The 23,965-nt window shown below is 34.3% G+C and overlaps 3 protein-coding genes across 5 annotated transcripts in view; 1 reads left to right on the forward strand and 2 right to left on the reverse strand.

Annotated features, from left to right (window-relative positions):
- Positions 1 to 999: 999 nt before the first annotated feature.
- On the reverse strand, positions 1,000 to 11,985 carry Nasp (Nuclear autoantigenic sperm protein). Its single transcript, XM_018455205.1, has 3 exons — positions 11,831 to 11,985; positions 1,858 to 2,532; positions 1,000 to 1,683 (listed from the first exon to the last, which is right to left on the reverse strand). Exons 2-3 carry the CDS (start codon positions 2,530 to 2,532, stop codon positions 1,030 to 1,032), a joined length of 1,329 nt encoding a protein of 442 aa, XP_018310707.1. The 5' UTR covers positions 11,831 to 11,985; the 3' UTR covers positions 1,000 to 1,029.
- On the forward strand, positions 4,583 to 22,282 carry LOC108727202 (uncharacterized). Of its 3 annotated transcripts, none has more exons than XM_018455206.1 (6): positions 4,583 to 4,613; positions 4,676 to 5,018; positions 5,326 to 5,553; positions 6,989 to 7,096; positions 7,245 to 7,382; positions 7,756 to 9,044. In XM_018455206.1, the coding sequence occupies exons 2-6, from the start codon at positions 4,940 to 4,942 to the stop codon at positions 8,004 to 8,006; spliced, it is 804 nt and encodes a 267-aa protein (XP_018310708.1). In that variant the 5' UTR covers positions 4,583 to 4,613; positions 4,676 to 4,939; the 3' UTR covers positions 8,007 to 9,044. The 3 variants fall into 3 exon arrangements, 2 of the variants coding, with proteins under 2 accessions (XP_018310708.1, XP_018310710.1); XR_001936837.1 differs by lacking the exon at positions 4,583 to 4,613 and adding an exon at positions 22,272 to 22,282 and having other exon boundaries at positions 4,646 to 5,018; positions 7,756 to 8,954; XM_018455208.1 differs by lacking the exon at positions 4,583 to 4,613 and having other exon boundaries at positions 5,003 to 5,082.
- Positions 15,510 to 23,965, reverse strand: part of LOC108727200 (cytochrome P450 6B5) — a 22,367-nt gene continuing 13,911 nt past the window's right edge. Inside the window, exons 4-6 of the mRNA XM_018455204.1 lie at positions 22,813 to 23,034; positions 18,234 to 18,485; positions 15,510 to 15,770 (exon numbers count right to left, since the gene is read on the reverse strand). Coding sequence (XP_018310706.1) covers positions 15,607 to 15,770; positions 18,234 to 18,485; positions 22,813 to 23,034 — 638 coding nt within the window. The 3' untranslated portion in view covers positions 15,510 to 15,606. The remainder of the gene's footprint in view (positions 15,771 to 18,233; positions 18,486 to 22,812; positions 23,035 to 23,965) is intronic.

Here is a 23,965-nt window from a genome sequence, read left to right on the forward strand (position 1 = left end):
GGAATATATAAGTCTTTTTAACGTACGAACGTATTTGCTGAGGTATAAATCAGAGATTGAAATGATATTCAATAAAATAATATACTAAAAATTAAAAAAAAAATCCCTTGGATAAGTCTCCTTTCTCGCGAAAATCAAGGACATTATAATAAAATATATATTATACTTTGTTAAATACTTTTAAATCATATCAAGTTTTTCTCCAAAATTAATTCGTAGAGTTTCAAACTGCTCTAACTTTGGACGAATTATGTATAATTTAATATATATTTCGATATAATAGAATTTAATCTAATCAATTTATGGATATGACAAGTATCTACAGGGTACGATCCATTTAGTGTTACAAATGCTTCATATTTGATTGATTAATCGGAACAAAGAATTTTACTAATTGACCAATCAAAAAATGCTTTAAAGTATCGTTAAATGTAGCATCAAATGTAATATCAGATGTAGCATCAAATGGATTATAGTCTATAGTTAAAATAAGATAAACATTATTAGATTCATATTCTTTCACAAATTCTATTAATTATTTATTAAGGATGCGTTGTACTTAATATTCGCAACGCTTGTAAGCATCAATTTCATTCTTGTTATTATCAAATGTTAAATGGAATATACCTTAAAATCATCTTTATCAGAGAACGTTACTTTGCGTTTGTACAGCAGCAAATATCCATTATCAAGAAAAATATCTTTCTTGATGATACGCGACAAGATGCAACAGTTCTTGTATTTATGATATCTTAAAACAGTTCTTGTATTTATGATGTCATAAAACGATTTTAAATACTGAATTTCGAATGTATATCATTTGTTGACAGTCTAAAGATTATTTCTACTCTGATACATTGGAAATAAATTCACTGAGTACAAATTGTTATTTCTGTAAAAAAAAAACATTAAATATTTATACATCAGCAAATACTTTTTCTACATTATTGAGAAAAATATCAACATTTTTTAGTTTTATCAGAGTTCAAATTAGTCTGATTATTATGAAAAAACAGATACTCGCACTTTTCACGCTTCCTTTTCCTGCATCGGTTTCTTACAAAGAGAAGCAGTCTCCTCTTCGTCCTCCGCTTTGCGCTTTTTTCTTACCAGATGTGATATATCGCTGGCAGGTTTCGACTTACTACTACTACTACCACTTCCAGAAGCCTCATTCGCTTCACCGTCACTAGAACATCCATTCAATCTCTCTTCTTTAATCTCTTTGAGCACATTGGCTTCTTTCTTCAGATCATTAATATCTGCGATTTTTTCTTGAATCTCTGGAAGAAGTTCCTGCAGTTCCTTGATCTCTCCTTCAACGGTGTAGAATGGATCATCAGATTGGGGTGGATCATCTTGCAAAGTCTTCAAATGCACAATCTTTGCTTCCAACAGCGCAGACGCCTGGTTGAATTGTTCAATGCTAATGTCAAAGTTGTTCGCCATCGCATGCGCCAATCCGAGCTGATAATGAATCTCGGCGATCGCACGATGATCGCGTGGAGTCATTTTCTCCAGAAGATTCAAACAGGCCTTGAAATCGATCAGTGCGCTTTCATGGTTGCTACCCTCCATCGCAACCTCGCCCAGAAGGCGATAAGCTTCAGCCAAAAACTTCCAGCCTGGAGGTCCGCGTTTTACTAACACCAATTTCGCTAGTTCTAAGACTTCCCATGCAATCTAGAAACAGAAATTAGATATTAGAATCATAACTGATTCAAAATTTATCAATAGATAGAAACGTTGAATTAACAATTAAACTTGGATAACTCAATTCGACAACAAGCAAAAGTATTCGATACAACTTAAGTGAGTCTTCTAACACATAATTAGTCTAGACTCTAGATAAATCACCTGTAGATTGTTGATTTCGTCCTCGTCATTTTCCTTTTCAACATCTTCTTCTTCCGCCTCTTCATCTTCTTCTTTTTTTCTGTTCAAACCACTACCAGAAGCTTCGCCATTATGCAGGTCAAAATCTCGACTACAGCCAGGAATTTCTTCTCTTTGCTTGTTCTGTTCTTCAATCTTATTGTCCACCATCTTATCAGACTCTTCCTTCTTTTCATCCTTTGCGAGTCCTTCAAATTCTTCAACTTTCGTGTCTTTTGAGTCCTTCGGTTCTTCATCCTCTTTCTCCTCATCTTTTATCTCTTGCTTATCATTCTCTTTGCCGTTTGATGTGCAAGAGCTACTTTCTGTATGATTGCCTTCGGTTACGGCTCCCTCCTCATTTTCTTCCTCCTCATCTTCACCTTGCTCATCCTGACTGACTTCCTCGGATCCGGGCACACCACCACCTAACACTCCCGCCTCTTCACGTGCCAGACCCAAAAGAGCTCGTCCGTAAAGTAGATAGAGTTCACCCATCTCGTCGCCGGTCTCTCCATGCTCCTGAGCAAGAAGCTCGCACGCACGAGCTAAGACGGCTACTGCGAGATGATAATCGCGTACCAGGAGGTGGCGTTTACCCTGAGAGATTGCTGTCGCGGCATCCTTGATCGGCACTTCCTCCGATACGTCGGCCATCTAAGAAACGAGAAAAAGAGAATATTTATATAGTATCATATAATTTGCATATATATTTTTAAAACGGTAACAAAAGCAAAAAATGTTAACAATGTACGCAAACTATATCGGTAAAATCAAAGTAAAATCGGTCAAGTGACGATAGAGAACGTTTCGCTTAGAATAGGAAATAACCAGAAAAGTCTGGTTATTTCCTATAAGTAATCGATAATAATCCGATAAGTAACCAGAAAAATCTCTATTAAGCTATGATCTTTTTACAACATCAAAAACTGAATTTAACGAATTTTTGTACCTCTTAATATTGTGTCGGCTTCAAATAATATGTATTTGTAGCATTATAGGCTCACATCAGATTACACATAAATATTTCTAAACCAGATAAGTTGAGAGAGAGGAAGAGGAAGGGAGGGAGGGAGGGAGGGGGGGAGAGAGAGAGAGAGAGAGAGAGAGAGAGTGTGTGTGTGTATGTATTAACGAATGTATATACAGGATGTCCCGTAAGTTTTTGCCAAGCGCTTTTGTGTAAATAGAGCGGACTAAACTGAGTCGAAAAGTCCTCTACCATTTTGCAATTTTCGCAATAGTTAATAAGATATTAATTACTAAATATTGCCGAATATTGGTCATCAATAATTTTTTACTCAAATACTATCAACTTTACAGAAAAACTGCAAGAGACAAAAGAGAAAATTTATTTTCTTCTCATAAAATTCAAAGAATTTTTTCAGAATTTTTTATCAACTTTTTAGTACTGCGTTTTCTTATTTTTAACAAGAGGAAATACGGTATTAAAAAATTCGGTAATTATTTAGATTAAGGAACACCCCGCCGATGACCTTAACCTTGACATATGTTGTCAAGGTCATGGCCCCGAGTGACCTCCGACAGATTTTAGGTGGCGGTCGTCCTTCGTTAAAAAGTTATTAACAAAAAAAGTTCAACTATATAACACGAGAATTCATTCCCTGCTTTAAAATGTTTGGTAGTTGTGCACTGTAGGGGATGCCGCGCCAACGACCGCGACCTTCACATATGTTGTCAAGGTCATCACCCTGAAAAACCTCCAACCCTTGATCTAAATAATTACCGTTTTTCTGTAAAGTTGATAATATTTGAGTAAAAAATTATTGAAAACCAATATTCAACGATTTTTAGTAATTAATATCTCGTTAACCATTGCGAAAATTGTAAAATGGTACAGGACTTTTCGACTCAGTTTAGTCTGCTCTATCTACACAAAAGTGCTTGGCAAAAACTTACGAGACACCCTGTATATAGATGCAAACAAGCATCTTTTCTCTCGAAAGAGATAAACATTAATTGTGGTGACTTGAAATTAAAATTCATTTTATCTACGAATTTAATTACTGTGCCGATCTTTGATCTACGACGACTTGTAAGGAATCTTATGACGGTATTCATAGGCCGGTATTCATAGGCTGCATTCAGCAGAGAAAGCAGATTTGCAACTGTTGTAAAATTCTTGAATATGATTGGTTTATACATTTAGATCCAATGAGGAACTAAGGGCAAGACCAATCATATTAAAGAATTTTATAACAGTTGCAAAACTGCTTTTTCTGCTGAACGCAGCCATTGTTAGTTCATATCTTCAAGACCGTCTTAAGTTCAGTCTTGAGATATCACGAACTAATCAGAGACCGGTATTCATAGTCGGTTCTTATTTCAAAACCATCTTAAGTAATGTCTTAATACGCTAACGCGGCTCTCTGATTGGTTCATGACTTTAAGATTGTACTTAAGACGGTCTTGAAAAATGAACTGATTATGAATACCGGCCAGACTTGAACATTAGCGTCTTAAGATTGGTCATGACTTCTTAAGATTGTACTTAAGACGGTCTTGAAATATAAAAATTGACTATGGCCGGTATTCATAATCAGTTCATTTTTCAAGACCGTCTTAAGTACAATCTTAAAGTCATGAACCAATCAGAAGGCCGCATTAGCGACTTTAAGACGGCCTTAAAATAAGAACCGATTATGAATACCGGCCTCTGCTTAATTCATGACATCTTAAGACTCTACTTAAGACGGTGTCAAATATAAGATTCGACTGTGAATTTAGTTTCCAATGTTTAGCGCGACGCGAGCTTTACTCGTATATGTAATTGTTTCAGAAGATGCAGAAGGGGTGAGTGGGTGTTAAGGTGGACATCCGCAGCATCCGCGGGTGGGGAAGGAGAGAAATCGGGTGGCTGTCTGTGGGTCGATTCGTCGTGGCGCTTCAACGTAGAAGGGTGGAGGGCGTCCGCATCGCGAGGATGCCGGGGAGAGAAAGCGAGAAAGAGCAGGTTCCAAGGGCATATGTCAGCCAGTAACGAGTCGGGAGACGCGAGCGTCGCGTTGCAGGCGTCGCCCTGGGCGCCGCCGTCCGAGAGCAGATGGAGCCGACCCGCGTGCCCCGGGGCCCCGCTTCGCGCCTCGTCTTTCTCTTCGTCACCCTCGTACTGACCGTCGCAGGTAAAAAGACGAAGAGACCGGCACCGCGTCCCGGAAGAGACTGACGTCTCGACTCGTGAGAAGTGTAAAGATCAACATAGTTTCTCTATTGATATATATATTTTTTGAAGAAGCTGGTGCAAAAGATGTATCTCACCAAAAAGTTGAGAACAAAATTATTCTAAATTGTTCAGCTTCAATTTGATTTTCAAAAAACTTTTCAACCCTCCCGTCTCATTCTTTTTAGAAAGGAAATTTTTATTATGGACCGGGACTTAATAGAAAAATAAGCAATTCAATAATTACATCTTCCTTTATCATTTCTCAGCAACGGGGCTGCTATGCAGTGCAATAATGTCGGACCACTGGGAAGAAATCAACTGGGACAGGGAAGATCTGATCCATGCAAACGTCAACCTCACGTGGTACCTGAACGGTCAAGTGGCAAGGCTCGAATCTTCCGTTAATCATCAAAATAAACATCGTGTCGCCAAAAGTTCAACCTTCTTAGTTCCTATGCATGGCGGCATTTGGATTATGTGTGTTTCATTGTCAGGTATAAACCGTCATTATTTTTATAATGTTAAAACTTATTAGACTTAGAACTGCACATATATCTTTTGTACACGCTTCAGGATTTAAATATATTATATTTTCACGACTATGAATACGGACCCTAATGTTTCCAGCTTATTCCATGACGTATTCAACTTACTAAATTATCATTACGGATGTTTTTAGTTGTGGCAATTTCAATCGTGATATTAAAACTAATAAATACTAAATATTGATACTAATAAAAAACTAATAATGTTATTATTAAATACACTGATAGAGTAATAATGAGAAAATAATTGATGAAAAGAAATGCAAATTAAAAGGAATTTTCTTTACAAAGATAAATAAAAATAAAAATTCGCGATCATTTATGGATGCAACGTTAAATCATGCTATTCTTTCTAATATCTAGATCTTATTATGATATGGATATAATCAACGTTTCGTATTTTCTTGCTCATGCTAATAGAAACATTATCGGCCTTATGAATCGGTATACGAATGAAGTTTGGATCTAATATGATATGGTATTGCTCAATCCACAAAAGCAAAAATCACGGTCACGCGATCGTAAGGATACTGTGCTTAAATTGTGCGATTCGACGGTTCGATATCTCTGACCAGAGTCAAGGTGGCATCTAAATATAGTCACGTGTACGTGCAATATAGACAAGGTAATATCTGACAAAATTCCAGCGTAATATATTTATTGCATTTCCACGAAACACGATAAGTATCATATCTTAGTCAATTTTTCTTTAAAGACATTATTTTTCATTAAAGTATAATAAAAACTGACTTCAAATAGACCAAGAAGTCCGTAAATAAAATATAGTAGAACTGGAAAATACTCAATATCTAGAAACACGATTAATAGAAAAAGTGCCCATTTAATGAAATGTTAAAGTATTTACGATGCCTAATGCTACTACACGGGCTTGATATACTACTTTTCGTTTAATCGAACGGGTGCAACCTTGAAGAGTACTTGAAAAATTCGGGGTCGTAATTGTCTCATTTAGTTATTTTTGCCGGAATTACGTTCATAAGATCTGAACACGCCAAGCACTGCCTAGTACTGCCTGCACCACCTTTGCGCGTGACATTTACATCCAGCCAAGGTGTTAAAATTTCCTACAGTCAAATCTATCAAATCAAAGAATATATCAAAAGTATGATAATGCACATGATATTTGTGATTTGGCAATTTAATTTCTTTTAATCGAAAGATAACGTTTAGAAATGGAATCTGGAAGAGCCTAAAAATTTTAATAAATTTTCTCAATAAAATTTAAATTAAAGAATTCTAATTCTATTTTCTGGCGATAATTTTGATCGATATCGAAAGTAACATAGTTTTCTATATAATTTTATTTATTTTAATGGAAAGAAACAAACATTAAATTATCAACGAATCATACTTGTTGTTCTAGAGGAAGAGATACAGCTGTTAAGTCAGGTGGGTTTCCCGCAAAAAAGATGCGTCAATTACTTAACACCAAGCGAAGCTCACGTAGAGGCGCGCGGAGCTTGGCAAAATCGTAAGTAAATTGTAAATAACATTTAATTGAAGCGCAACAAATTTTATTCTATAATAAACTATTTTATTCTTCGATAAAATATCGCTATATTTCATATGAATATTTATCACGAATTTCATTAATTGATCATTTTAATAATCTGCTTCAGGAATGCAAAATCTGAGTATCTCGTGCTCTCTGGTGTGTCTAATCATCTTAGGATGCGCTGCACTTATAGGATTTTTTGGATTATGCAGGCATCAGATATCGGCCGTGCTCGTGACAGGAGTAATGTATCTCCTTGCAGGTACAATTATCTATATTAATCACTTAGTAAACTAATCTAGATCATAATTTAAAATGTGATGTTGGAATAAAAAAAATATATCTACACTGAAAAAAAAGATTGGCTGCTGCAGCAAATTAGATGGTAAAATATGGCATAGCATTTTTAATTGGTTGCATCAGTCAATTTTTGGTTGTGTTAGCCTATTGAAATTCTATACTGACATTGCGGATAGGCTAACGCAACCAAAAGTTGGCTGTCGCAACCAAAAATTGCTGCAGCAGCCAATCTTTTTTTTCAGTGTATGAACTTAATTGCCATGTATGTATATAGCGCAGCTATTAAAGTATTAAACAATGGTGATTAAGCTAGGAATCACTCTATTTCATTCTAGCAACATTCGCGCTGTTCACGCTCACGATCATTCACTTCAAGAGAGTTCAGGATCGCGGGACCAAATCAATAGAAGATGGCGTAATCGGTATGCCTGTTCTTCGCAGCATTCTCAAGGCCAGGAGAGTTACTACCGCATGGAGTATGGACTTGGGATGGGGTGGAGTCACCCTCTGTGCCCTTGCATCAGTAGCCTGGATCCTTCTGAGTAAAATCATGCGTTTCAGTCCGATCGCTGCCATGATAGCGTAGCAGTGGGACGCCTTCGAGGTCTAAGGTCATTTCTGAGAGTTTCGATGTTTTACGATTTCGATGTTATGCGTTTCTTTCAGCTAACATCTTGATATTTTTCTCAAGTATCAAGTTGGCGCAAGAGATTTGTTTCATAATCGAGTTGTGCTGTAATCTTCTACAAGACACAACAAATGCTTTTCAAAACTACACGATTTCGTCTTTAATTTTACTTGGTAAATACAACAAACTGTTTGCATCAACTTAATAATCTCGAGTGTTTATCTCCTGTTAAAATATAGATTCCAAGAGTATGAATTTCCAAGATTTGAGATAATCATATTTATAGGAATTGAAATCTTCTGAAACCTTGAAAAGAATCGCAAATTGCAATGGAGAACTATAAGATAATACTTTTTGAGAAAGTTGAATCCAGAAATGACCCTCTCGAAGGCGATCGTGTCATGTGCCTATTTTATATAATTGATATCGTTTGCATAAATATTCGCTCTCAATCGAAAAAACTTGAATTTAAGAAGATAAAAAGTTTTAAAGCGCGCCTGATTGATCGACGCTTTGTAGAATCAGTGAATGCATTTAAAAATTTATATTCTTCTGCATTCAATTTATTTACTGCAAGTAATTAAATAAGCTCGCTAAGAAAACACAGCCCGAGACACAATTGAAAAATAAAGACAATAGAAACAGGCAATAACAGAGCTCAATCTATCAAAATATTCCATGTATTCTTATATACATTAGTTCTTGATAACTTTGATAAATTGAAATCTGTTATTTGCTGTTTCTATTACCTGCTTCTATTACTTTTTCGATTATGTCTCAAGTTTAAAAGACAAATGAGCAAGCCTAATATACTCATATAAAAAAACAAGATGTCATAATATAAGAAGACAAACGTTTTCCCCCTCATTTTTTCGGCTGATATTCTTGTTGGTGCAGGTAACCCTGGTGAAAATAAAAATCGGAGCATAAGCTGAATGTAAAGGAAGAGTAAATCTGGAAACACAATGAAAAACACAGACAATAGGAATAGGGAATAAGAGATTTGAACTTCAGAAAGCGTCCATTCTGTATACATGGTTTCTGATAGGTTGAAATTTGTTCCTATTGTCTGTGCTTTTCATTGTTTCCAGCTTAACAGAAGTGCAATGAAACTTCTCCCAAGAGTAAATTGCTGAACATAAAACAAGCGGTTTTTTTCTTTAAATTTCTTTAAATAAAATAAAATAAATCTTTAAATAAACGCTTCTCGCTGTTTCTTATGTTTCCTAGAAGTCTCGTGGACATTTTCTGATATACACATTCTATAATAAACTATTAGTAATAAATCAGAAGTCAAAAACTAAAAATTGACCATCATAGTCAATTATTCTTCTTACATTTGACTGTATGATTGATCAATTTTTAGCTTCTGATTTATTACTAATGGCTTATTGTAGAATGGCCAATACTCTTCCTTTACATTTGGCTTATGCTCTGATTTTTATTTTTGCCGGGGAAATGACTCAGGAATTAGTCTCAAATATGCTACAAAGAAATATAACAAATAATGCTTATTATGAATGTTATAGACTAGAATTAAATTAGTTTTTGAAACTTGATTCGGTTTTTATTAATATATTTATATAAATATTGCTATACTCGCGTAAATATTCGCTAATCAATTTGTATGTTGCAGACATCTGAAAAAAAAAAACGTAAAAATTTTAACTGTAATTATATTTTTCATAATTAATTTCTCTTTTTCATACAATCTCCGCATTTAATATCAACTTTTGATTGCCATTCTGCACAATCACGCCTCTTATTTATATAATGAAAACAATAGTAAAAAAGTTGTTTATATCAGAATATAATTTTCTGATATATAGTTGCCTATAATGTAATCCAAACGCCTCACTATTAGAACAATAAGTATATCCGTAAAGTGTGAAATAAAATTGTTAGTAGAGTATACAGGAGCGAGGTAAATAAAGTGCAACATATTAATTTCTCTTAGAAAAATGATATAACTACTAAATGTCCCCCTCGAGAATTATGTACTTGTTAATTCACATATTTTGTTTTGTGTGTGTCCTACAATTTCAATATTTTGAGAAATTAATCACGCTTTAAATAGCACCTCAACCTGTATACAACTTTTTTCAGCTAAAAAGAGCTTGTTTTTGCTACAACTTGTTCCAGCGATTATATAGGTGAAGTAATTACGCATAGTATATATGTACATCCTGCATGAAAGGATCGCAACTGCATTTCGTCCATTAACAGTTAAGAATTCGCTCGATGCTTTTGTGGAAAACATTTTTCTAACGACACATTCTCAATTGTTGTATTTTTTTATGCGACCTTTGTTGTTTGTTATATTGAAACTGACAGCAATAAAAATACTGCAAAAAATCATTGTATGTAATATTGTATATTAAAAATTGTTTATATTTTACCTTCGTCATTTTTAAGATTTTAGCACGTAATTTTCCATACTGATGCTTGATACTATGTAAAAAATCTCGATTTCATCATTATCGGAAAAAAAAATGTTTTACATAGTTATTTAATTTCTATTAAAAATTAAATAACTATGTAAAACATTTTTTTTTTTAAATAGTTTATTAAAACTTAAACATTAATTTTCAATTAAAATACATATTATTAGATATTACATAAATAAATATAAAAAGTATAAATTATAAGTGTCTAAATTTTTAAAAAATCGAAAAAATACCTGCGCGTAACAATATGCTACTAGTTTTTTACATTTCAATCTTGATACAGAAAATTTATCATTTTAGCAAAGTAGAAAAACGTTCATAGCTTCAAAATTCGTCATGAAAAAACCCGTAAAAATTATAATAAATTTATTCAAATAATTTATTGTCTCGTTACAATTCCGCGCGTTTACTCTGTCGTGATACAACAGCTCTCCTAACCTTAAAAATGTCCTTCACAACGGTTTACTTCACTATCGAAAGAATGACATTCGTCATTTTCCTCAAACGTAAAGAAACCCTTCTTCTATATGAGTATCAAAGAACACATTTAACATTTAATATGATATTGGCTGCGTTCAGCAGAGAAAACAGCTTTGCAACTGTTGTAAAATTCTTTAATATGATTGGTTTATACGTTTAGATCTGTAAGGAACCAAAAGCAAGAACCAATCGTATTGAAGAATTTTACAACAGTTGCAAAGCTGCTTTCTCTGTTGAACGCAGCCATTATCTCTCTCAAAATCTTTTTGCTTTCCTTCTCTATCCCGAACTATTTTATGTTAAGTGCAGAAAGTGTAACAAAGTGTACTTGATAGTTGTTATTTACCACATTGATATCCAACATACCTAGTGTGTGCCTTCCAATAAGCGACACAAATGACACGGTGTAACAATGGGTGCATTCAGTACTATAATCGCTCACTGAGTGCTCAGTGAGCTCTTGTACCTGTTTGGTCTATATTTTTAGCTCTAATGGAATATGCCAATAAGATGCAAGAGCTCAATGAACGGTCGTGCTTCTGGATGCACCCAATGGATCATTACATCCTTATTGTTTGCCGATGTTAACAAAGATGACACGATCACTGTGTCGCATTGTGTCGCTTGTTGGAAGGCACACACTATAGTCACAAATAATATTATTGCAAACAAAAACAGGATACTGTCCCCTTCACCCTCGTTAATTACTTCTACAACTTACGAACCTCGAGAGATATTTAAATTGTTGAGAAGAAAAAATGAGTAAGAATTTGATACCTGTCTGGTTACATTGATGTGATAGAAAGGCAGATTTTTTTCAGCGAAACGTTAATCACGTCGTGAGCACGTACGTACCTTGATCAGTTTCTCAAAACGGTGCTCCACAAGACGAAATCTTTGAGTTCACAAGATGCAAGAAACGTTTGCTAGTACGATGTGAATAATTTCCGTTATTACACGCGTAAACTGCGTAACCGGTACGCGGGCAAACTTTACGAGAACTCGGAGTATGGTCATCGATAACGAATGCTTACAGAGATAGTCGAGCTGATGGCAGCTAATGAGCGCGTTCAAGTCACGAAGCGGCTAGTTTGCTCGACGAGCAAATGAACATGATTGGTTGTTAACAAAAGGCCAGTATTCATAGTCCGTTCTTATTTCAAGACCGATTCGTATGTACGTGACCGGACAAAACATCCGGTTGTAATAATTATTATCGTTTGTATTTCGTATGAAGAGTTTTGAAGTGCAAATAAAAAGGTTTGTGAGTCATTCTATTAATTACAATTAATCATTCTTTTTTTGACCATGTACTTGACCGAAATAATTAACCGGATCTAAATTCAACAAAGTTTATACATGGAATCGTTTGTATTTCGTATGAAGAGTTATGAAGTACCATTAAAAACATTTGTTGATTTTCTATATTTTCAAGAAGATGATAAGGAACAGATGTCAAAATCAAAGACCTTTAATTAAAATAAAAAATAAAATATTTCCTACCTCTAAGTAATTACATAAACTTATTTAAACTTTAATAATAAAATTAATTAGAAAAAGAAAAATCTTCTACATTGCACTTTTTCTTTGTACTTATTCTTCTCTTTGTACTTCTACATTGTATTTTTTTAATGTAAAATTATTTAATATTATGTTCTTTAATATAAATATAAAAAAAAGAAATTCAATAAAGGAAGTTCAGCTAAAAAGAACAAGGCTTTTGATTAAAATCTTATCAGTTAAAAAAAAATGTAAAAATAAAATATTTATTTGCCGAATGTTTTTTCTTCAACTCTCATTTCAAGTTTCATCAGTTCATTCATAATGTTATGTGTTGCTCTTAAATAATATCGCCGGTCTAATTTTTCCAATCGCGTTTTAATAAAGTTACAAAACGTCAAAATTCGAATTTATCAAGATCAATTTTCTTTATAGACCTTCTTAACTTTAGAAATAATATTAATATTTTTTCTGATTTTTTTCTCTTTTGTAAGCCGCATGACGTGGAGTTAAACTTCGATTAGGTGATGATGTTGACAAAGGAAAGAAAGTATCATGTTGCGCAGTTTGACGGTGGTGATAATAACACACACATACTGTATTTATTATCCTTCACAGCTACGGAAAATAAAATAGCAATAATGTATTGTAACAAGTCTCACAAGTAAACCTCGGAGAATGTCAGACACGGATTTTTCTCAAATTTCTCGGTTATTTGTTATTTAAAAATCAATTTAAGAGCTAAAAATAATAGATTTCTTTACATTTAAATGTATTTTACAAACAATTGTAAAAAATTTAAGAAAAGTCAGCATTTGATGTCCCATGTTTGGTGTTGAGATATACTGCCAGCATATGTCATAAAAATATAAATATTAATTTTATTACTTCTTAAGTAAAGGTGGGGAAGTTCTGTCTGTTCTATGTCAACTTCATTTGTATTCTTTCTTGGATCCAGATGATTTTTCATTTATGTCTTTGACCATTTGTATGTTGCTAAACGTCCTAAAAAATATTAATGAAAATATTTTTGTTACACATATTTATATAAATACATTTGACATTCAAGTTGGACACGAAAGTTTAAATTAGAATTTAATTTAGCATAATTTAGAAAAGGTTTTCCGAATCTACATGTATATGAACTTTTTTTATTATTTAATATCTAAGATAAGTTTATAAAGTTTGACCTGATTTCTTATAGCGTTTGCGAATGGAATGGGTTTGAACCTGACCCGGGTCGGATCAATGACGTCACATGCTCTACTTTGATTTCTGATTGGACGAGGTCATAATATTTTCGGATCAAACATGGGTTAACCGACCTGGGTCGGGTTCAAACCCACTGCGTTCGAAAACGTTATTAATCTCATTCTGTATATATAAGGTGTTTGTAAACTTCCGAGACACCCGTCATGAGCAGGTAGAGCGAATCGAACTGAGTCGAAAAGTTTTGTACCATTTTGCAGTTTGCGCAATAGTTAACGAGATATTAATGTTTAAAGATAGCCGAATAAGAGCGTCCGGCCGGCTTACTGCTGCCGGAAGAACGGCCCACCGTCCCCACCAACGCATGACGCGCCGACCGGGCCGCGAGGAGCGGGGATGACCTGGGGACGTTGGATTGTACATTCGGCAGCAGTAGACCGGCCGGACGCTCTTATTCGGCTATTTTTAAACATTAATATCTCGTTAACTATTGCGCAAACTGCAAAATGGTACAAGACTTTTCGACTCAGTTCGGTCCGCTCTACCTATTCATGATGGGTGTCTCGAAAGTTTACAAACACCCTGTATATATAGAATGAGATTAATAGCGTTTTCGAACGCAGCAAGTAGAAATGATAGATTAATATGTTAAATATATTATATTAAGTAATAAGTGTAACAATTTTTAAACTTACAGCAAATAAAATGTAAAAAGAATGTAAATATACATACCGAGGACTTTACCAACTGCTTCCCAAGCTTTTTGTATTACGTTCATTCCTTTCATTTTTATATCTAATCTTCGGTTCCACAAACACGGCCTATCTTGCACTTCTAATATTAGATGACCATATATGGTCATATCAGAAATCGTAATAAGACACCGCGATTTCTTTATATTCGGCTGCCTAATCGCAGACCGGGGAGTTCGTTTCGATAAGCAAACATAACACACGTTACGCGCGCCGTGAACGCCGGGTGTCACATTACAACCGCGATACCGACCGTTTTGATTATCATTGCGAGCGTGAATGCAACGATTAAGAATAAGCTACGAAATACTAACGCGAATATTAAATATTATAATTAACCGAATAATTGTAAAAGGGGTTAAGAAAGGAGGTTGTTTTCAAATAAAATTGTGAAAAGTTGTAGTGTTCTCTCGTCACCCCTCGTGCACCATCCTCAGCGCTCCTCAAGTCCCAACCCCTTCAGGCAGACCGAATCCCCAAAATTATATCTTGTTGCACCGAAAAATACAACATTGGATATATTTCATTCTTATTATCCTGCGGTGAATTTCTTTCTTTCAGTTACAATAGTTTTATTTTCTAATTCTTATTATCTTAAAGGCCTTTGCAAATTTCTCTGAATCATTACTGGCGTTGAACCATGATGGATTCAGAATAATATAGCTATTTAGGATAATAAGCGAGAATTTGTCTTAAACGTGAAAGTGTGCAGAGTTTTGTTAAATATGTATTTCGTTGAAGATGGCCTCAAATGTGGCTGAAACGTACAAAGTTCATAATAGCAAGTCAAATGCAACGTTCTTATAAATTTAACTCTTTGGATGTCTGCACGCCAAATAGTTGTGTTCTCATTAGCCTAATCTTTTGTTAATCTTTTATTTTTTGATTTTTGCTAAAAAAAATTACAGTTTTTTAAGTATAGTATATTGGAACTGTATTTTATTGTATTTCGAAGCTATTTAGTTTTAATTAAACAAAATTACGCTTTAACAAATAGTTTTAGGAAAACAGTGTTTTATATAAATCCGAAAATAATAACAATGTTTAATAGTTCATCACGTAATCACAATTTTATTTCAACCGTTTATTATATCATTTTGTCTACAGAATAGGATTTCTTAGAAGTAGTTAATGCTATTACAAAATATAGAGGTTATTATGTATTAGGTATTATTCGATTTTTGTTACTTTAAGATATATCTCGTTGGGTTGTTGAACAAGTATTGAGGAAATATATTTTAACTTTTTTGGGGTTTTTTCACAAACTTCGAATTTATAATTTCGTAAAAAAGTAATGAGTCCCATTTTGATTTGTAATATGCCAAATCGTTCACCTGTAAAAAGTTAATAATAATGACAAAATGATAATAATAATAAAATGGTGATAATAGTAATAAAAACTGTTACTGATATAACAAAAATAGAATTATTATCACTATAACAAACAACTATCCCGAAAAAGTGATCTCACTCCAATCACCTTGATCTTGACATACACATATTATCAATAGAGCAAAATATGTACAGGGCATTTTTTTTTATTTGACTAATAAAGAAGTAAACTAAATACAAATTTGTTTTATAAGAAATTATGCATTTTGAGCCCTATATATTACAGCATATTTTTGCATATTTCACACATAAAAGCATGTTTTTGCATATTTCGCCCACACATGCACAATATTTATTTACATATTTTATCTATTTTTATTGTATATTTCACATCGTATTCTTATTTAAGTTTATGATTGCGTTATTATAAGTAAAAAAAGGATTTGCCGGAGTTGCCTTACAACAAAAATAAGACGTTATTCATTTTTTGTTAACAATTTTTTAACGAATAATGAGCGATGGCTAAAACCTCTTGGAGCTAACGCTAAATATTCTTGAAATATTCATAAAAGGTTCCTAAAATCCCCAAAAACTATTCCAAGAGTATTCCGAATATTTCAAAATATTTACGGAATGTAAAAGCAACGTTCAAATACCAAGAATGTTCCGCAAAATTTTAACTCTTCCAGAAATTCCATGTTCAGTCGTCCCTGTATCAGGATTGAACGTAAAATTTTGCTTTGAAAAACTCATACTTTCATCTTGGAGTCCTTGAAGCCCAATTTTGGGGCTTACTTTACGGGCGAAATGCTGCACTCCTTATATTCTCTCCCAAATGATTCTTGTTAATGAGTAAATGCTCTCCGCTACGGCCCTCTGTCCGCGCAGATGTGTACTGCTCGCTCGCTCGCGATATATTTTGTGATATATACAACGAGTTCATACAATATTCTGAACATTTCATCGACATTTGTATATTTTGTGACGATTCTTTCACTGTGCCAGAATATTTGGCACATTGGAAATACGAATCGAACTTTCTGTGAATATTTAACTGGGTACTCAGGATCATGACAACATATACCGAGGTCAGTCATCGAAAAGGTCTTCCCCAATCAGCATACTTATCGTCATAATTTTTCTTTCCTATTTTTACATTTAAACTACATAAAAAAGACCTGAAGATATGATCTTCATAAATAATCACTATATATTGTAACAATATTATCTGTAAAGTTTCAGCTCAATCAGAAGGGTATCCCATTGAAGTACAACCAAGTTCTCTTGAAGCCATTCAATTTTCATTTTGTAAAATTTTTTCTACCTCTTTTTACGATATTCGCTTCGAAAAAAAAACCGATTTTTTTTCGAGGGGGTGTTTCACTCCCTAAATCTCTAAACTTCCAGATAAGCACCAAAAAATATTGTTTCATGCTTTATAACATATCGAAAACGCATTAAAATCGGCGAGGGTAAGTTCCGGCGGTTTCCTCGTAAGTAAAATCGAAACGTTCCACTATTGTGTACTTGAAAACACTAATTTTCTATTTATTCGTTTTATCATCTTAATAAACTAATTCTATATGATCTTAATCTATTTGCTATCTCATATATTGATCTTTCTACCTCTTTGTCGTTTTGAAATATACTTTTTTGTGAAAATGAATTGTCAAGCATATAAAAGTAAATTATTATGTATAAAGTGCTCTTCTGATACACACAATATGCATAAACAATAGACGTGATCAAATACGGTACACAGTCTTAAATGAAAAAAATCATACCTTTCTTGTAAAGAAACTGTGGGAAAGAAATATCGTCTTGTTTATTTTTATACGTTTATTAGATTAAAATAAAGTTTCTTTAACAAAAATGGTTTAGTTTTACTGAATCAAATTAATTTAAAAGAAGCAGTAGCTAAAGGATTAGAAGAACATGTAAATGCAACTATTGCAATCAGTAACAATTAGAAACTCAGAAATTACCGGCAATATAAAACTTTTATGGAAATATTAGTTGCTTTCCATTTACTGATTCTCAGATAATTCTCACTTGTAACTATAACTCAGTTGAATGCACGTTTCTTTTGCATTCTGATAAGTGAGATTCAACTGAGTTTTTACCTACAATCTGCACAAAATCGAGATCATGTGCTTTAATGAGTCTTGTAAACTCACTTTAAAAAAGAGTGAGGTTATAAATTGTGATAACTTTTTACCAAAGTAAGCAAGTAGTGACGTCATTAATTTGAGTATGAAATACTCAGCCTCAGACTCAGTTTCTCTTGTGTCTAAAAGCAACTATTGAAATTTCGCTGTATGTTTCAAGATCAAGGTAATATATTTGCTGATTGGAGTTTCAGCATATTTCTAATAATAATAACATCTTTAATTCTATCATATAATCGTTATATTATTAATTTACAATCTATTGTTAATCTGAAATTATTGCTTTTTATTACGTACCAATGCAATTTCTTGAGCCATATCCGAAAGGTATGTAATGCATTGATTTTCTGGATCGAGCTGCTTCACCGATGAATCTCTCAGGATCATAAATTTCAGGTTTAGGATATATATCTGGATCGGAATGAATACCATGGACAGGTATACTGACTATTTGACCTTTTGGGACAGTTAGTTGAGAATTTCTAAAAGTATAAGCTGATGAGGCCTGCCTCGTAAGTAGGTCAACTAATGGATACTTTCGTAACGTTTCTGTAAATAATTTATTTCAATAATCATAATGACAATTAAATGTATCTTATGGCGAATCCGATTGGGAACACTAATGCGCACTGATGCATATTGAAGCCATTGTAACTAATTAAATTTGAGTGTAAAAATGAAATGCAAATATTTCGAATTATGAAATGCATATTTTACCTAAATAATACAATAAAATGTATTGAGTACTTCACTATTTAATCGATTTCTGTGTTTATCTATAAACATATATTTATGTTATTTTGTGTACGACAGCTTTAATGTGCACCAGTGCACCTTGAGTGCGTCCAATCGAATTCGCTATTAGTTTCCTGAAATTAAATTTTTTCTTTTGCAGAATATATGTAGAATATAAGATCATAGCTAACTAAGAGTCGTATTCATAGTCGTGATTCAACTTGAGATCCCTCTCTTAAAATTGGCGTGTTACGTGTCCTGAAGCCTCTTTTCGTTGAGAAAAACAAAAATACAATGCGGAAAGTGAATACCAAGGATAGAAGGGTATCGAAAATAAGAAATCTTTGAAGTGTCAGAGTAATCCTAGAAAGATGCGATACACGAACAGAGTCTGTAAGGGCAGCCAGCGTTCTTCGCAGTGTAAAGATAGCTCTGGTTAAGTGTGACAGTCGGATTAAACTATACGAAAACAAACTAAAGACAAACATGATAAAGTTTTGAGAAGCTAGAGTAATCGTAGAAAGATGCGATACTCGGACAGAGCCGATGAGGACGGTCTGTAATCTTCATGCTGTAAAAATAACACTGGAAAGGTTCGATAATTTGGTAAAATAGCACATATATAAAATGAATAGGTTTGTGACAAAAATTAACGAAGACTCAAATCTTAAAAATGTCAGTATAGTCCTAGAGAAATGTGACATACAACAAGATGTCCAAACGACAACTACTTACTCCAAATCCATGAATATTAGAATACTGCAGCTGAATTTGGGGCGATCAGGTGTGGTAACGAATGAGGTACGTCAGCTCGTCACCCAGAAGCGATTAGACATCCTGTTATTATAGGAACTATGTCAAGAAGTAGGTTGAGAGTCACACCTTTTATGGATTAGGGACGGGACTAAAAATTGCTGCAAAAAAGCGCTCGGAACGCCCATGGGCGTTGGTAGCGATCAGCAATCCTCGACTCCAGATAATATTTATCTCGCAACTTAGCACTGCGTATGTGTGGAAGTACAGGCGCCTGGCTTCTCATTCTACACCATACTACTTTCAGTACAGTGAGGAAGTTGAGAGGCACCTCAAGCATCTCGAAATGGTGTTTCACTCTCTGAGAGGAAAGAGGTTTTTGGTGGCGGTAGATGCCAACGCATGATCGTCGCTCTGGGGCTTCCGAGAGACTGACGATAGAGAAAGGGAGTTTGAGAATCTCATTCGTGCATTTGGCCCAGAAATAAATAAAGTCCATCAAGGGCCCACCTATGAAACGAGGAGGGAATCATCTTTTATAGAGATTTAACCTTAGGATCACCTCAAATAAGCTCGTCGGCGAATGGAATGAGGCGTGAATGGACAACTAGTGATCACAACTGCGTGAAGATCGGGTGAGAGTGCCAAAAGTGGCGAATGACAGGATCGCGAACACTAGGTTCGACATACGTCGGGAAAATTAAAAGCGATTCAATAAGAACCTGAAAGGGATCTGTCGGGATCGAGGCTTGAGATTCTCGGCCTGAGATCCGCAGGAGAAGCAGAGAGAATGATTGAAACTCTTCAAGAAGTTATCCTAGAGGCATACGAAATATCGATGCCAAGAAAAAGGACTGGGAAGTCCAATCCGTGGTGGACGCATGAACTAACCAAAATGAAAAACGCGGTAAGACGCAAAAGACAAGAGATTCAAGAATTAAAAGAAGGAAGAAATCAAAGAAGCCAAGTAATTAGAGTCATGATGTAAGAGTATTGAACATCTCTGCAATATAGCAGGACAATAAAGAAGATGAAATCTGAAAGCTGAAGAAAATTTGTCAAATTGTGGCAATGAGAAGCCATGGGGTTTCGTGTACAAGCAGCAGGCTAATAAGCTAAAAGTGAATACTTCATGATGACCGTAGAGGAAATAGCAAACTGCTTGTTTGATGTACACATATCAGACGACCTAAGCCATGAGGACACGCAGGAACTGTGTGACGAATAACGCTAGATACGGCGATGCCCCGTTTTTCATAGGGAAATGGCCACGGTGGTTGAAACATTTATAAATGACAAAGCTCCAGGCCTAGATCTGGTGGATGTCAAAGTATTAAAGGCTGCAATAACAGAAATCCCTGAACAATTCCTAAGAGTGTTTAATGGTTGCTGTCAATGGGCCGTCTTCTCTACGATCTGAAAGGAGGGCTCATTGCGAGTCCTTCTGAAAGGTGGGGATAAGGATGAAAAGGACCCGAAACCTTACAGACCAATCGCCTGCTCTCCGTGATAGGGAAACTCTTCGAAAAGCTTCTCAAAATACGCCTAATGGACACGGTATTGGCGCCGGGCAGGATTTCCGATCGACAGTTCGAATTTATACCGGGGAAGTCAACGGAGGATGCGGTCGTGGAGCTGCGACGCGTGGTCTCTACCTTTGAAAGAAGGTACACCATGGCGCTGCTCTTCGACATCTCAGGCGCCTTTGACAATGTCTGGTGGACCTTAGTGCTTAGTAGCTTGAAATCACGAGAATATGTCCTAAGAATGTCTTCAAAGTTCTTCGAAGCTACTTCGATAATAAGCAAATAAGCCTTTCAGTTAGTGATACAAGAGTATCAAAGCGGGCAACAAAGGGATGTCCGCAAAGCTTGGTGCTTGGACCGGCTTGCTGGAATCTTATTCGACGAATTGTTGAGAATATTGAAGACGCAAGCCAATGATCGCTTCATAACGATCTAGCTCTCATAGCTTCGCAGATAATATCATAGTATTGGTAAGCGGTAACTCTAGTGAGGAAATAGAGATCGAAAGCCAGCTACTGATAGACCAGATAGTCAAATGGTGTGAATCGACCAAACGTCAAATCTCCGAGCGAAAAACTGAAGCAAATGCTCAGAAGCGAAGAGTTAACACTAGAACCGCCGGAATTGGATATCCTCCTAGAACCGCTGAACGCGCCAATTTAGCTCTTATGCTTTTCTCTGACTAATAAAACGTTATTTTGATATTATTTGCATTATTTGGGGTTGTGTATATTTTCGATATTCTGTACAGTATGAAAAAAAAAACAAACAATTGAATACGATAATCGCAGTTTCACCGTTGACGTGCTGATTCTTCTTGCTATGGTAAACAATACCATGGTGGAATCAGAAAGGAAGCATTGCGCATGATAGGGCGAATTTCGATCAATCAAATGCTATCGGTATTGCATGGCATTTCAAGAACATGTTAGCCATGACGGAAATGTGTGACAGAAATCGAGAATGGGCACGAGTCGCTGATAGGCATGTCGCTAATTTTAAAATAGATTTATACGATATGAAGTGAAAAGATCATGTTTCAATTAAATAAATTGTTAAATAAATAATTTAGTAAATTATACGTTTGAAAATAACATTTCGCCACATGATTATTTTTCGTATTGCCGATCGCGTCTGACTAGAAGCCGCAATTATTTTACTGTCTACTGTGCATCAGAATGCTTCACCTTTTTGATTCCACCATGAACAATACTATGAAGAGAGAAACAAGACAGAAATTATGTCGGAATCATAGGAAAGTGAAGAAAAGTATAGAAAAAGTGCAGAAAATAAGTTAAAAGAAAGTGCAAAAGAGGTACAGAAAAAGATACAGAAAAGTTTCAACAAAAAAGGAAAAGATTTGTCAAAAGGGGACATGATTTTGCGAAGATGATCAAATACGTTGATGTCAACGACATCGACGTGTTTGAATGACATAAATGATATAAATCGTGCAGAAAGAGGGAGAGAGAGAGAGAGAGAAAAGAGAAGAAAAATATGTGCATATATTCATATCTATGCATCAAGTGTACTTACGGACATGGTTATTATCTCATTTTAATTGTAAAAGTCTATATTCTTTACCAATATATGCATTTTTTCATAATATCAATTTATTTAAACAATATAATGTTTTTTTATTACAATAGCGTACTTCTTCCTGTAAAGGATTCGCTGTAGCGTCTCTTTCGTGACATATAGTAATGTCCCTTTCATAATAATACAATAATTATTTTTTATTGTACTAAACTTCAAAAATATATAATACTTAACGGGAAACGCTACCGCATCTCCTGATTTATATTCCTCTAAGATTTATTTCACATCAATTATTTTAAAATTAATTATAATGAATGAATTACCTTTATAAACTGCATCCAGATAGAACATCATATTTATGTCGTCAAATGTTATTTCTCCATTATTTTTTATGTATGTATTTCTTATTTCTTCGCGAAGTCTGTTTTGAATAGTATGATTTAAAGCTAATTCATATAATGTATTAGATATTGTTACAGCAGACGTTTCAAATGCAGCCAAGAAGAACATAAATAATTCCGTACTAAAATGTTGGCCCAATATCTCTGCAAAGAAGAAATACAAAAATTGTATATTAATTATTTACTGAAATCGTGTTAGATAATATTCAATGCATATTTTGAAATAGTGCAAAAAATTTGCGATAATCTTCTAAGTATTTATTTTATTATACTGATTTCTCTTATTCATATATTTGTATCTGAAGTCAATTTAACTTATTAATTAACTTATTATGTGTGTTCGTGAAAATTATATGACAGATTTTTTATAAGTTGATAGCTATGATTCATATAATTGACAATTTCAATGCGTTTTTTATTTAAACTAGCACATTCCCTGCGCACGCTCCGCGCGCGCTGCTCCATTATACTCTCCTTTTTAGACTTTATGAAATATATTGTTACGAATTTATATTCTAAATGTTTGCATTAGAAAACTGACCTCATCGTTATGGCGGATTGAAAATTTGAAATTTCAAAGTGGTTGAGTCACTATGGCGAATGGAAATCTTTAGTTAATTACCATAAACAATTTTATAATCCTTTTTTTTCGAACGCTAATCTAATCTCGGTACATGTTGCTTCCTTTTTTTTGTTTTACATTTGTAGAAAACGCTTTTAATAAATATCATTTTGGTTATAATAAATATTATAAAAGTAATGATTTTGATTTACGAATTTATTATTAAATTACTATTTGATTAAATTACTATATTGAATTAAAAATTCAAAATGGCGAAACCAATATGGCGGACGGAAATGCTAAGTTTCTTGATTTCGGCGAAATGAAGTATTAGAAGGTTTTCGGGGTTGTTAATGCCGAATCCGAACTTAGAATTTGAAAATTCAAAATGGCTGAACCAATGGTAGAATTGCCGTTCGCCAAAATAGTTAAATATTTTAAATTTTAAAATTTTAGATTAAGAATAGAAAATGGAAAGATTGTTCGAAATTAGTGTCATTGAAGACTCTTTAA

Source organism: Mycetomoellerius zeteki, unplaced genomic scaffold (assembly GCF_001594055.1).
Source record: "Mycetomoellerius zeteki isolate Tzet28-1 unplaced genomic scaffold, Tzet1.0 scaffold471, whole genome shotgun sequence".
Taxonomy (NCBI): Eukaryota; Metazoa; Arthropoda; class Insecta; order Hymenoptera; family Formicidae; genus Mycetomoellerius; species Mycetomoellerius zeteki.